Here is a 15,507-nt window from a genome sequence, read left to right as displayed (position 1 = left end):
TGTGTTAGGTTTCAAATCCAGGTATTTACATCCAAACCAATGGTGACATATCTTCTTCCTCTGTGCCATAGAAACCCATCAATGAGCCATACTGTTGCACTGTTCCTGCATCACCATGAACACAAACACACACACACACACATTGTATTATTCTGACTCAATCCCACACACACTGTCCTGCTGCCACAAATACACACTACAGCACCAAATGTGGATTAATCCACCGCTGAAAATAGTCCCCAACAAATACACTGTTTCCTCCTGTTTGTTTATAAAAAAAAAATCCATATTTGTGAACAGATTTTTAAAGATTTATGTCTTCTTGTAAACACTTTGGGCTGAGTCAGGGTAAAAATTTTTTTTAAGAAACAGAAAGAATATAGAATAATGCCATACATTCCTCACGTATTCCTTATGTTTTACATAAAATAAGTGAAGAATTATATTTAAGAATAAAAAAGAGAAAGAAATACATGCGGAGAAACAGAAGTCATTTTGTATATTTAAATTACATTTTATTTTAAACAGCAGTTTCTAAAAGTGATTTTTTTCCAAATCAAATGTTGTAGACCGCAGGGCATTTCTGTCTAAAAAAAATGACATAATAATCTATGGTAACACTTTACTTGAAGGTATCGACATAATCGTGACATGACACTGTCATAACTATGACATGACGCTGTCATGAACGTGTCATAAACTTTATAAACAAGTCATAAACATTTATGACTTCTGTCATCAAGTGTCATTCGGTTTGTTGACATTGTTTGGGTTGTCTTGGTTATGACAACTTGACATTAATCAAAGTGACATTACCAGAAGTTGTCTTGGTCATGACAACTTGACATTAAATGTCTTTGGAGTATCCTTATTAAGGCAACTTCACATTAACCAGGATGACATTATGTCAAGTTGTCATGACCAAGACTTCTGGTAATGTCACTTTGATTAATGTCAAGTTGTCATAATCAAGACAACCCAAACAATGTCAACTTGTCATGGCAAAAACCAAATGACACTAAACGAAACGTTTATAACATGTTCATGACAGCGTTATGTCATATTTATGACAGTGTCACGTCACAATTATGTCAATACCTTCAAGTAAAGTGTTACCCAATCTATTAATAGTACATTTTCATTCCACAAGATAACTCCCCGAAATGTGATAAAAAAACAGACCATGGGATGTTTTATACAAATTCTCAGCCTGTCTAGTTTGGTAATTATGGAAATGTGAATTGTTAACATAATGATATCTGAAACTAGAAGGTGAATCTGTTTTTAACATTTAGTTTTAAACACAAATGATGAAAGAAGCAAAGGCTGCATACAGTCTGCCTGTATGTAATAACTTAGTTTTTTCCTATCATTCCATATGTTAACTTATTCTACTGTCACATACAGAGTATGTAGTCCATATATAGTGTGAAAACATATGTTAACTTATTCTACTTTCACATACACACAGTATGAAGTCCATATATAGTGTGAAAAGTGTTTTTCTGAGTCAAAATGTTTAAATGAAAAACCTTTTATCAACATTTTGGTCATCTTTTTCTATACTTTTGTGGCTTTCCCACCAATGTTTTTGTCACTTTTTTCAACGTTTGTCAACTTTTTTGGAGCCTTTTGAAGTTTTTGTGGGTTTTTTTTCCAAAATTTTTAAAGCTATTTTCTTTTACATTTGTCACTTTTGTCAACATTTTTGCAACTTTTTTTGACTGTTGTGTCACTTTTTTCTGACATTTATGTCTTTTTTTTGACATTTTTGTGCCTTTTTTGTCACATTTTTGACATTTGTCAGTTTTTCTTTAACATTTGTGTCACAAAACAAATGTTTTGACTTTTTTGGAGCCTTTTGAAGCTGTTTTTTTTTCCAAAATTTGTGTTTTTTACATTTGTCACTTTTTTAACATTTGTGTAACTTTTTTCAGTGTTCTTTTATCAATTGTTTTTTCTTCAAATACTATAAAATTTACTAAAACAACCAAAGTCAATGAAAGCAGTGAAGTGATCATGTATTTAACTTGTGAAGAGCGTTGCATCCATGTTACGTTTTTTGGACAATTTGTTTGAAAGAAAAACCCAAATTTCTGATATAGAAACTTTTTGAAAATGGGTCATATTTGAGCCGAGGACAAAAGGAGGGTTAACTTATTTTACTGTCACGTATGTAGTCCATATATAGTGTGAAAACAGTCATCATTAAAGCACGCGTTGTGTTGTTGTGTGCGCTCTCTCTCTGCAGGAGAACTGTAAGACTCAGAAACAAAGTGTGTGTGAGACGTTTGGCCGTGTGTTCTCCATCCTGGAGGAGAGACAGAAGGTATACTATATACTATATGAACACATTCATGAGAATCAATGGTGGAATGTAACTAAGTACATCTACTCACTACAACTTTACAGTAATATCCTGGCAGCAGTTTCGCCTGTAAACTACTGTTTAGTTACAGTACGCATCCTGTTTTTAAATTTGAAGGTATTTTATTTAAATAAAATATTTAAATTTTTTATGTATTATTTGGATTTACAGTAATATACTGGTTGCAGTGTAATTCCCGCCTTTTTCTTTATCTTCCCAAGATGCATTGGTGTTAACAGTAAATACCTGTAATCTGTAACATTCACAGAAAGTGGCTGTAATATTATTATTTTCTCCCAGAATGCATTGCCATTTACAGTATGATAACAGTACGATACTGTGAGATTGTAGCTGTGAATTTACATCAAAGCTTTACGGTGTGTACTTCAGTACAAGTTTGACATACTTGTACTTTACTTGAGTATTTCCATTTTCTGCTACTTTATACTTTTACTGCACAAGTTATTTACTCCAATAGTTATCTGACACTTATAGTTACTTCTGTAAAAACATATTATATGCTATGATGCTATGAGTATATTACCAAATATAATAATTGGACTATTTGTTTTACATGCTGATAAATTGTAAATATATGAAAATACAGTACATTGTGTAGTACAAGTTTTATGTAGGCCTACAGCAGTAACAGTACTCGTAGTTGTAGTGGTTGATTACTGTCTTCATCATCATCACATTGAAGATGATGACGCAGCGAATCAGCACCGAGCAGGAAGAGAAGACAGGCCACGCCCAGGCGCTGATGTGTTGCTTTGGAGACAGCGTGGAGGCCAACAGCAAACTGGTGGAGCGAGCAGTGAGCAGCATGGAGGAGCCAGACATGGTTGCTTTTGTTCAGGTGTGTGTGTGTGTGTGTGTGTGTGTGTGTGTGTGTGTGTGTGTGTGTGTGTGTGTGTGTGTGTGTGTGTTGTTTAACTATATTCGTGGGGTCCAAAAACCTGGAGTCTAGTATACTTGTGGGGTCAGCTTTATGGGGCCAAAATGCTGGACCCCCCCAAGTTTAAAGAGCTGTTTGAGGGTTAAGACTTGGTTGTAGGATTAGGGGTAGAATTAGGTTATGGTTAAGGTGAGGGTAAGGGTTAAGGTTAGGTATTTAGTTGTGATGGTTTAGGGGAAGGGGTTAGGGAATGCATTATGTCAATGACAGGTCCCCACGAAGATGGTGCTACAAACGTGTGTGTGTGTGTGTATGTGAGTGTGTGTGTCTGTGTGTGTGTGAGATTTAAAATCCTGCAAAATGTTTTCAAAGATGCTGAGAGAGTGGATGTAGAATCCTGAACTGCATTACTTTGTGTTTTAAGATTATGATACACTTTTTAATTAAATGCTCTTCTTTTTTGATCCGGTTCTTCTGGTTGGATAATTTTTTTTTTTTTTTTTTTTTTTTAAATTGAGTTGTGTTTTAGGAAGGGAACACATTTTATTCATTGAGTTTGAGAGAGGAAGTTCTTTGTTTTCAATGTAATGTTGTATGTAAGAAGTTCTTTTCTAAGAAATTGTTTGGTCCACGTGGGCTAGACGCAGTAAATAACTACTACTACTATTAGTCTGTAGTTAAGTTGAAATGTTGAGTACTGTAAAGATGCCTTTGGATGTAGTAGCAAGTTGGAGAATTGTTCAGCATCAACATGGCATAAGACTGAGTCTCTGAATTCTCTTTTGTCCTCCTTCAGAATTCAAAGGAGCTGATCACAAAGTGAGTATGAAATGTGTTGCTTGTTGCCTATGAGGCATTTTCTTTTCAGAACATCTATATTTTTTAGATTTGGACCAACCTCCGTCATTCTTTCCTGTCTCCTTTTTCATCCTCCCCCCCCCACCCCCCACTCACCCCCCACCAGAGTGATAACAGCCAGTGGCTCCTGTCCAGCTGAGACTCTGAAACCAGGCTGTGAGAGTTTCAGCCACTACAGATTTGACTTCAGTAGACAGGAGAAAGCTCTGAAGAGCATTGACTTCCTCAAAGGTAAGAAGAGAGACAGCCTGGGAAACCACTTTGAAACTATATCTTTACAAGACACCATTTCATTTTTGCACCAACAGAAATGTACAGTATATCCACTTTGTGAAAATGTTTTCTGTGTCTCCAGCATTATAAATATCTGACTGCAAAAATCTCAGGATGAAAAATAGAATAAACAAACGAAATGCTCACTGTGCTTGTAAAGTCTGCACTGTGTAACTGAAGTGTGGGAATCTGGGTTTTTTAATTCAAGGTATACCAGTCTCATCCAAAAAATAGTTAGTAGCTGCAGTGAAAAATGAGTAACATTGGTCTTGCTTGAATGCACAAAACGTACTGTCTTACTGATTTACTGTCCTGTGAGAACCACATAACTAAAAAAGTTTTCATGGTGTCAGAAAACAGTCCTGTTGTGGTCCGAGTAGGCCGTTCTCTGGGATCTGTTTTCATGCTAATCCAATGTGACCAGTTTCATCATAAACCGCTAATTAGCTTCTAACGCTAGTCGTCGGGGCAGAGGGTAAAGTAAAAAGAAATCTCTATTTCTCCACCACTAACAAGGCTCAAAATATCACCACACTTCCACGGCAGCATAATGAGGGTCCCTACATGTAAACCCAAGCATTAAGAACTTTGTAAGTGTACAGACAGTTTATTACAAAGATAGATTATAAAGACAGTAGCGTTCATGTATACAGGCAGGCGCCATCTTGGGTCTCAACCAGTCGAACGACGAAAACACGTGCGTGCTAGAAATAGAACCAACGGCTATTCTTCACGCTACACACCAGCGTGTTTGAAGCGTTTCCAAACAAAATAGAATAGGAAAAGATGTTTATATGTCATTTAATAAATTGTGTTTGTTTAGTTTGAAAGTCTCTAGGTTTTGACATAAATGCAGATATAAATGTGATTAAATCTGCAATATTGCACCTGTCAATACAGAAGGAAATATTCTGTAGCCTATTTTGCCGTCAATCCTGCCGACGTTGTCTCTGCTGTAATCAGATCAGTATATATTTATGTTTATGTTTATGGGAAACATCTATGTGTCCAGACAAGGCTAGCAGTAGCGCCGCGTCAGACACCTTTCTGGTGTGGAAAGACGTAGAAAACGCCACGCAGCCGCCACGCAACAGAAACGCTACAGAAACGCCACGCAGCCGCCACGCAACAGAAATGCCACGCAGCCGCCACGCAACAGAAACGCCACGCAGCCGCCACGCAACAGAAACGCCACGCAGTCGCTGCGCAGCTGACACGCCACAGAAACGCCACAGAAACGCCACGCCATGCAGCCAGTGTGCAGGAGGCCTAAGAAGTATGGGGATTTTCTCCACACATGAAAAGTAACTAAAGGTGTCAGACAATTGGAGTAAAACGGACAACATATACCTCTGAGATGGAGTACAGTGATAACGATACATGGCATGGGAATAGTCAAGAAAAGAACAAGTACTTTGAATTTGTACTTCAGGACAGTACTTTAACTTTGAAATGTCCCATGAAGCAGAATGAAGAAAGAAGCCACTTTGAGTCTCAACAGGTGTTGCTGTCTCCCTGCAGTTGTGGAAGAGGTTCCTGAAGAAGCAGAGGTGGAACTGGAGCCAGAGGAACCCAAAGAGCCCTCTGTCCAGAACGTGGAACCAGAACAGCATCAGGAAACCTTGGCCCAGAACCTGGAACCTGGTGTAGAAGCAGTTCCAGAGCTGATAACCCCACCAGAGGAACCGGCTGCAGGCCCGGTGACTTACACCGTGGATCCTCTAGAGGCGCTTCTGCAGCCAGAGACTGAAGACCCGGACGTAGCTGATGGAGGATCTGGTCTGTTGAACAGGGGTGTCGGACTGGGGGTGGAAATGGGACTGAGTACCCAGGGCCCTCATGTGAGGAGGGCCCAAAAAGATGCTGGAATGAATAGCTCTGGATACAGGGAGGGGCCCATAGAGAATGCCTTTCTACAGGGCCCAGAATTTTGTGCTGCGCCCCTGCTGATGAAGAAGAAGGAGGCGGAGGGACATGCTGATCCTGTTAAAGAGGGAAACGTCTGTGAAGAGCCGGAGGGAATGAGCACAGTACAGGTACCGTATCAGCTGTCTAAAGAAACTCTAATACAGCTTTTATTTAAAGGTCCCATGGCATGAAAATTTCACTTTATGAGTTTTTTTTTTTAAAAAGACGAGAAAAAGAGAGAGCGATTCCACGATTGAGCTGAGATATTTGATATAAATATTCATTCAAATGCTCACTTTTGTAGTGAATTCAGATTGTTGCCTGTTCAACCTTTAACGTTCAGTTCCAACCCGGTCTCACGGCAGTTCGTGAAATGGTCACGTTATATCTATTGATTCGTGTACACGGACACGTTTATGTCGAGGATTTTTTCATGGTGGTCAGCACGTAATGGGAAGCATCTCTACGGAGGTTGGGTTTAGGAAAAGAAGAACGGGGAGAGGACAAATCACACGGCGGGACACGATCCGCGGTCTCTGGGGTGAAAGTCCTGTGTTGTTTGACCCATCCACCCCCCCAACCAACCTCCTTGTGCGGGTTTTTGGCATTTCATACTACTCGCTACCGTAGTCGTGCTGTGATCACAACAGATACTTCCCATTGAAAAACATTAGTTTAAAAAACGTGCTGACCACCATGAAAAAAACGTATAGAGATAAACGTGTCCATGTACACGAATCAATAGATTAAATAACGTGACCATTTCACAAACTGCCGTGAGACTGAGTTGTCAGTTCAGTACAAACGCAACACTGTTTATAAAGTTAACGGTTCAGCAGCCAACTACAAATTCTGTGGGTTTCGCAGTCTTTTGAGACATATAAACGAAGTAACGTAACTGTGAACCACAGCTGATAGTCAGTTCAGTTTGAACATTTATTGGAGATATGATTGTACATCTACAAATGTTTTCTCTGAGAGTTGATTTAAAAGGAACCTAAACCAAAAGCGGCCTAACCCCTCAGTCACATTAGCTACAAGAGATGGCGACAAATTTCATTTTCAACGGGAGGGGCCATTTGCCAGCGACAAGCAATGAGCAAGGCAGGGCCAAAATAGACCAGAAGTCTATTTTATGCAAATGCTGAGCGATGCAACAAGGCGACTGCCAATCGGAGTGAAGGCAGCGTGAGGGCAGCAGGACGTATGTACGTTGGTTGCTCGAGTCGAAGAAAATCATTCAAGATGGCGGAAACGCTGCAGGACATCGTATTTCTGTATATATCTGATATGTTTGGCATTATATCTCGTGTATTTTGTTACCCCTATCGAGAAACAAATACTTGGCTTTTTAACTGTCTTCCTTCACATATCAGTGTGAGGTAATAAGCGATGCAGATGATTGGACGGCACAGAGTCCCACTGAGGACAAACATGACACTCAGGATGAAGAAGAAGAAGAAGAAAAAGAAATGATGAAGGAGGAAATGGCTGTTAGGTTTTCCCCCAGCTGGTATCGACGCAGCAGCTGGCGCAGAATTAGCCCCGTCCCTGCAGATATCCCACCAAAGGTTCTGGATGCAGAGCAGACCACATGTTCAACAACGCCAGCTGGGGAAGCACGCCAAGAGGCCGGCATCCAGGCTGAGGCGGAAACACTGCAGGCTCAGAGCACGTCTACCCCCGACCAACCTTCGCCTGGACCACAACCACTCCTGCTTTCCACTGAGCGTGAGTCGGAAAACCGACGGCTCTCTCTTCTTCAGTCTCCCCCACAGACGGCACCTGTTGAGCTGGGCAGTGCTTTAACACCTGCTCCACATCTGCAGCTGACTAGGCAGGCAGCCGGAGACGCTGGTATTCGAGAACCTGAGGAGGAGGAGGAGGACATGCAGGGCTGGGTGTGCCTACCCGCGGCTGTGGACAAAAGCTTCAGCCCAGCAGACAGTAGTTTTGATCTCGGAGACGGTGTGTCTGATGATTATGATAGTCCGTCATCTGTGGTGCCGGCGGAGACTTGTGAGGGTTCTGGGGTTGGGAGAGGTAGCTCCGAGATGGGTAAAGGCGAGTTGGAGCTGAGTGATGGAGGAGCAGAGGAAGCAGACGAGACAGAGCAACATGATGAAGATCATTTAGATCTGAAATGTGCTTCAGAGGTCGAGACGATGAATGAAGGGCTGGAAGAAGGAAACACACGGTGTGATGAAAGGAAAGAAACAATGGATTCTGTCCATATGAGGGAGGACGACTCTGAGCAGAAAAATGTCAGCCTGGACACAGGAGAGCCTGGTGTGGAGAGTAAAATCAGCTGGAGGCGGGGAGCCGGGGACACAGGGTTTGAGGCTGGTAGTTCAGGGTTGGCAGAAGAGAAAGAGGATGATGGAGAGAACAGCGAGCAGCCTGAAGACTTTAGTGTTGCTGAAACTGAAGAGAAAATAACCTCCTCTGTTTCTCTCCAGGTCAGTGTCTGCTGGTTTTACCTTCATCGTCATCATCATCATCCTCATCATCATCATCGAGCGGGCTATTGCACTATACACCCACCTGCTGATCTGGCTACACCTCCACATTGTCTTCCTCTTTCTTTCTTCTCTTCTTACTCTCTTGTTTTGGGGTGGTTTTGCAGAGTCACATTTGCAACCTGGCTGAAACTGCACCCCCACTTTGGTCTCTGTGTTGTTGAAGAAACGGAAGGCGAGACAGGAAGGAGGAAGGAAGGATAAAAGGGGAAACTATTTAAAATATATTTCACCCCTAAAATAAAAGTTAATCTCATTTCAATTAAGAGCATCAGTTGAAGGACAATTCCGGTGCATAATGACCCTAGGGGTTAATAACATGTGTGCCGAGTCGACCGTTCTCTGGGATCTGTTTTCATGCTAATCCAATGTGTCTCTAGCTTGAAACAAGCTACCGCAAACCACTGGTTAGCTGCTAACGCTAGCTTTCGGGGCACATAGTAAAATTATATTTCTACACCACTAACAAGGCTCAAAATATCACCACACTTCCACGGTAGCATAATGGGGGTCCCTACATGTAAACACAAGCATTGAGAACTTTGTAAGTGTACAGACAGTTTATTAAAATGATAGTTTATAAAGACAGTAGTGTCCATGTTTACATTCGGGCGCCATCTTAGAAAGCAGTCATGAGCAGTCGAATGACGAACGCTGTGTTTGAGCTATGTTACTGGTTACTGGCTGCACGGCGTTCATGGTTCGACTGGTCATGACTGTTTTCTATGATGGCACCTGCCTGTATAGTGAACGCTACTGTCTTTATAAACTTTTGTAATAAACTGTCTGTACACTTACAAAGTTCTCAATGCTTGTGTTTACGTGTAGGGACCCTCATTATGCTACCGTGGAAGTGTGGTGATATTTTCAGCCTTGTTAGTGGTATAAAATAGTGACTTACCAAGTGCCCCGAAAAGCTAGCGTTAGCAGCTAACCACCATTTTTGCGGTAGCTTGTTTAAAGCTAGAAACACATTAGATTAGCATGAAAACAGATCCCAGAGAACGGTCCACTCGGTACATGTGTTATTAACCCCTGGGGTCATTTTGCGCCGGAATTGTCCTTTTTAACAGTTTCATCATACAAAGGACCCCCAGACATGACATCCGGAAAAAAAAAATATAAAAAATAAATTGTGGTCACAAAAGGAGTAGAATACCCCAATACAAGTACAAGTTCAGCATTCAATAGCAGTATAATGAACAAAATGTACTGTAAAGTAGTACTGGTTCTGTAAAATGCCCCCCTGTGACTGATAAAAATCGACTCATAGCTTCAGCTGTAGTTGAACATTTTCATGTTTTGCGTGCAAAAGTCTTAATTAGAAAAGTAACTAAAGTTGTCAGATAAATCTAGTGAAGTAAAAAGTACAAAAAAAAAAAAAAAATGATAAAGTGGCATGAGAAGAAAGTACTCAAAAGTGCAAGTACCTCATAGTTGTAGGCCTACTTAGGTACTAGGGCTGCACAATATGAGATAATGTTCAATATCACGCTAACGATATTACTTGCGATAAATATAGATATTAAAGTGTACTCAGTTCTGCTGCTTTCAGTATTCTGCTAAAATACAACCAACTGTAGCCCTATTAGGTACTGTACATGAGTAAATGTTACATTCCACCACTTGGTTACAGTAATCAGTCCTCTTCTCTTCCTCCGTCCTTCTCCACATGACTGTCTTTTTATTGCAGCATCATCTCGCCATCTTTCTCCTTCATCCCAATATTCTCTTCATTTTGACCACTTGTCTCGTCCCTCCTGTCTGTATCTCATCATTTGCCATCTCCTCCATCCACCTCTCTCTCTCTCTCTCTCTCTGTTCATCCATCCATCTCTCTCCAGGCTGTCACTCTGCTCTTCTACCTGTTGGCCTTCCTGGTCATCCTGCAGAGGGTTTGGGCTTACATCGGCTGCTTCATTTGCACATAACCCCAGCAGGAGACACATCCACCCTCACTGCTGCACAGCTCAGGTACACCTGCTGGCTCCACCAGGCTTTTATTTGGAGAAAAAAAACAAAAAAACTAAAGAAATGGACAGCGAAGCTGCAGATTTAAATGTTTCTTTTTTTTTTTAAATGCCGGCATGAACCAAATGCAGATTAATGGCTGGTATGTCCTTCATGACTTAATGATGACAAAGTTTGCATTATGACTAAAAGTAAACTCTTTGAGACTGAGTTTGGGTGTCTTGTTCTCATAATGGCTCCATACCTTCAGCCATCTGTGGTTGACTCTAGCCTCTGCTGGCTCCTTGTGGTACTACTTTGTAATTACAGTAAATCAGTCAAGAAGTCAGTAAAGGTTTTAAAGGTCCAATGTGTAGGAATTTCTCCCATCTAGCGTTGAGATCATATATCGCAATCAACTCTCTCTCGCGCCACACAGTTCAGAGTAGGTATTACAGCTACGGTAGCCTTCACGCTTCAAAAAGCCAAGACGTCATCCACGTCTTCATCCAGCTTTTGCCTCCGGCGCTTTCAATGCACTATGTTTTGCTATGTTGAACATATAGGAGGAAGTCCAGATTTAGGGACATTTTTTCCTCTCTGCATACAGAGTCAGAGATCATCATCCGAGGATTCGACGACAGTAGAGATAGGCAGAGGACGCGGACGAGGGAGAGGAGGGAGAGGAGGGAGAGGAGAGAGAGGAGAGAAAGGAGGGAGAGGAGGGAGAGGACAGAGAGGCAGAGGTGGATCGCATGCGGTAGGAGTAGGGCAAGCGACCGAAGAGGAAGGAACAGAGGGCCCCCAAACCAGCCGAGCCGCCGCGGAGAGAACCGGAGCCATCCCACGACAAAGACGTGCAACGTCTACAGCTGTCTGGGGTGACAGCTGGAAGATCTACAAGGTCCCGAAGAGTGGTGTTTTCGAGAGAGGAGCACCTGCGAGTTCATCATGTGACAGCAAAAATGCGAAAGGTGGAGCAGTATGTCCTGTATGTCCCTTACCGGCTAACATATTTCAAGATGGAGCATGAATATGGAGCGTCTACCCCAGTTCATGCAAACGCAAATGTGAAATTTCAAGCAAATAGGAATACTTGGAATTGATGGTGGAGGTAAATATTCATGAAAAAGGCTTTTGAAAATGAACAACTAGACACGTTACACACTGGACCTTTAAGACTTTCATTTTAAATCAAGTTGAACTAACCAACTAAAACTTATAATGGCATATTAACTACCTGACCTTAATCTAGTATTAACAACTTTTTTTTATGCTCTAACAACTCTGTTTATGCCCCTTTGCTACATGCTTGCGTGATAAGTTGTGTTTCTTTTGTCTGCATCTCCACTCACATGGTCTGCAAGGAGTGCTTTAACTTTTTGATAAAGCACACTTTCCTGATAATAATCATATACCTTTACCCAAGTAACATTTCAATGCAGGACTTTTTCTTATACTGAGTCCATGTGCTTCCCCTCTTTGCTCCAGCTGGAGACTGAGACAAGGAGTCCTGCTCGGACTGGTCCTTCTCTCTCCTCCTCGTCCTCGTCCTCGTCCTCGTCTTTCACCCTCGGCAAGGTTCCTCGCCGGCCCAGTTTCTGCTTCTCCTGGCTGAATTCTGTCCACAAGAAGTAGAGGAAAGAGAGAAGAGAACACGTTTCACTGAGGAGAGAATGCAAAAAAAATGAAGGAGAGGACATAGAGGAGTTTTTAGAGAAGATGTTTTTGCTGTTGAAAGAAAGCAAAAAAAGATGCACTCCAGAGTCAGATTTGTTAGCCCAGCACTGCCCTGAGACTGAAAACATATGTGCACTTGGATAAAACTTCAGAGTTGCAGCAGGGTTATCAACAGTCTCTGTTGTGTTCTGAATATTCATCCACTTTAAAAGAAATTAGGACAAGATAGAGAGATCTGCTCTGGATCTCTACTCTGTTGGGCTCTTATTTTGAAAGGGCATTGATAAGAAGCCGTTGCTCCTCACAACGTTCAAGTTTGTGACTTTAAGTAGCAGTGTCGAGGAAATAGTATTTGAAACAGTATTAGTATTATACCATTGTACTAGCTGTAGTTGTGGTACAACAGTCAGTGTACTTAAGTACAATGTAATGCTACTTTATAATTCTACTCCACTACATCTCTGATGGAAATATTGTACTTTTTACTCTACTACATTTATCTGACAGCTTTGGTTAAAAAAACAAAAAAATCATATAAAAACATATGTTTATATGATGCAGTACTACAAATCTACCCAGTAGTATATAACGTATGTACAATTAGCTCCACATTGATAAGCTACAACATTAAAATCTATTTGTTAGTCATAAAAACAGAATAATATACATTATTATTATAATATAATAATATATACAGTATATATATATATATATATATATATATATATATATATATATATATATATAGATATAGATATATATATAGATATAGATATAACTAAAAAAAACATAACACTTTGAAAGGAGCTGTTGTGCATGTTTATTACATTTTGCTAATAATACATGGATGGATACATTTATTTATCATTTTGAATTCAGGCCTTTTACTGGTATATGATATATTTTATTTCCATGTCACGCCACTAAGTGGCCCATCCCACACGGAATTACGTGACGCCAATACAAAATTAATTTCATCCACAGCTTGGTAATGCAGTATTTCTACATTTACTTAAAGGTGCCTTGCCACACAAAACCTTTTTTCTTGTATTTTTTTAAATCTGTCAGGTCCATATGTGTTTGTGTTATGTGGTGAATGTGAACATGAACTGCTACCTCCTCTGTCAGCTCTAGCCACTGAACAGAAATAAGCAGAGAAATCAGACCAATTATAAAAGCTGGTCAGTCTGACGTGGCGTTACCTGAGCTCATTACTATTCATGAGCTTGCCTTGCGCTGGGTAAAGGATGCTGATAGACAGGCTCTCATTGGCTAGCTGTTAGCCAATCAGAGTTAAGCAGCTTAGCTCGTTGAATAGTAACGAGAACTGGCAGAAATCGAGCTGAGTCTTCTTGCAGCCTTTCTATACCACGCTAGAATGGCTTGAAACAAGGTAACCAAGTTACAGAGTCCATGGTAGACCTTCAGACATTATCACAAAGAAATGAAATACATGTGGCAGGGCACCTTTAAGGATCTGAGAACTTTTTCCACCACTGCTGGTAGCATTTGCAGTAATAGGGAAAGTGTTACCTGTTTTCATAAAGGAAGTAGCACTAGTATAAGTTCAGGTAGTTGCATTAGTAGAGAACATAAAAGTGCAAGTTTTAGTAGTTATAGCGGAACTTGTAGTAGTAGTACTGTTTAAATTGGAGCCTACTGTTAGGTAAAGCTACTTATTTCTATCAGAGGAAATCGGAGGTTTTAACAGCCTTTTACTTTACACGTGCTACTAGTTGTACCTTGACATCAGAAATGGGTCAAACAATAGTTCCTAACCAGTTGGAGACACTTTGAACTGGTGATTTTGGATGACATGTGTGATTCAGTGTGGTTTCACATTGGCAAAATGCCGTGATGTTTTCACACACACTGCAGCAGCTTTTTAATGTGTGTTAGTGTGTCTGAGCACGTTTTATTTATTGAGTGTTTGGTGTTCTGTACGTCTGTGCATAATGCAGGACAGAGTGGTTCAGATGGGATATTGGTTTTAATTGATACATGTATAAATTAAATAAATCTGGAATTTGTCACCTGAAGGTGTGTGTGTGTGTATATGTGCATGCGTGTGGCTCGATGGTGTTTTAAGTCCCCAACGTCGACTTCAAGGCAGCGACGCAACCTGTCTTCAATGCACCTAACCCTAACATTACCTAATCCTAGTGCGCTGCCTGGAAGACCATGTTAGGGGCTTAATACACCAAACACTGTGTGTGTGTGTGTGTGTGTGTGTGTGTGTGTGTGTGTGTGTGTGTGTGTGTGTGTGTGTGTGTGTGTGTGTGTGTGTGTGTGTGTGTGTGTGTGTGTGTGTGTGTGTGTGTGTGTGTGTGTGTGTGTGTGTGTGTGTGTGTGTGTGTGTGTGTGTGTTCGCTCTCCTACACAGATTTGTTTTAAAGATATAAAGATATATATGAAAACAGCAACACAGAAACCTTTGTTTTTTTTTTTTTTTTTTTGTATATGTGTATATATGTATATCTGTATATATGTATAGATATGTATGTATGTATGTATATATATATATATATATATATATATATATATATATATATATACACTACCGGTCAAAAGTTTGGGGTCACTTAGAAATTTCCATTCCAGACAGAATACCAGCAGAGATCAGTTGCATTGTTTTTTTTAATCAGGGCAGCAGTTTTCAGATTACATTATTTGCTTACATAATTGCAAAATGGTTCTCGACTGTTGTAGACAGAAGTGGCTGAAGAAATGCTTGAAATTCCATGCTTTTTGGTCTAAACGTCATACCCAAATTAAAAGTGGTACAGCTCCCATATACTTTGACACTTAGGGGTGTGCCTGATATCATTGGAAAGGAAACACTCAAGTTGTGTCAGGGTGATTCTAGGCCTTACTGACACAGAGTTACAGAGGCTAGAATGGAGATTTTTTATTTCTGTCCAAGTTATAAATCTGTAAAATTATTAAAATACACTGCTGTAAACACATCTGACAGGTGACAGACAACACAGCATTAGCCACGTCTCAGTTTACTACAGAAAAAAATTCAGAAGCTAAAAGACTCAAAAATGGAT

The 15,507-nt window shown here is 40.5% G+C and overlaps 1 protein-coding gene across 4 annotated transcripts in view; it reads left to right on the top strand.

Annotated features, from left to right (window-relative positions):
* LOC114558184 (E3 ubiquitin-protein ligase TRIM63) overlaps nt 1–13,072 on the top strand; it is a 20,732-nt gene extending 7,660 nt beyond the window's left edge. Inside the window, exons 7-13 of one of the 4 annotated variants that reach the window (XM_028581970.1) lie at nt 2,252–2,329; nt 3,072–3,227; nt 4,063–4,085; nt 4,231–4,355; nt 5,919–6,433; nt 10,669–10,798; nt 12,266–12,348. In XM_028581970.1, the coding sequence (XP_028437771.1) occupies nt 2,252–2,329; nt 3,072–3,227; nt 4,063–4,085; nt 4,231–4,355; nt 5,919–6,433; nt 10,669–10,755 (984 nt within the window). In that variant the 3' untranslated portion in view covers nt 10,756–10,798; nt 12,266–12,348. Of the gene's footprint in view, nt 1–2,251; nt 2,330–3,071; nt 3,228–4,062; nt 4,086–4,230; nt 4,356–5,918; nt 6,434–10,668; nt 10,799–11,384; nt 11,775–12,265 lie in introns of those variants that run through there. The other 3 variants (XM_028581971.1, XM_028581972.1, XM_028581973.1) reach the window with 3 other exon arrangements.
* Nucleotides 13,073–15,507: the final 2,435 nt, after the last annotated feature.

This window comes from Perca flavescens, chromosome 7, assembly GCF_004354835.1.
Source record: "Perca flavescens isolate YP-PL-M2 chromosome 7, PFLA_1.0, whole genome shotgun sequence".
In the NCBI taxonomy this organism is placed as follows: Eukaryota; Metazoa; Chordata; class Actinopteri; order Perciformes; family Percidae; genus Perca; species Perca flavescens.
This window is presented reverse-complemented; position numbering and strand designations above follow the sequence as displayed.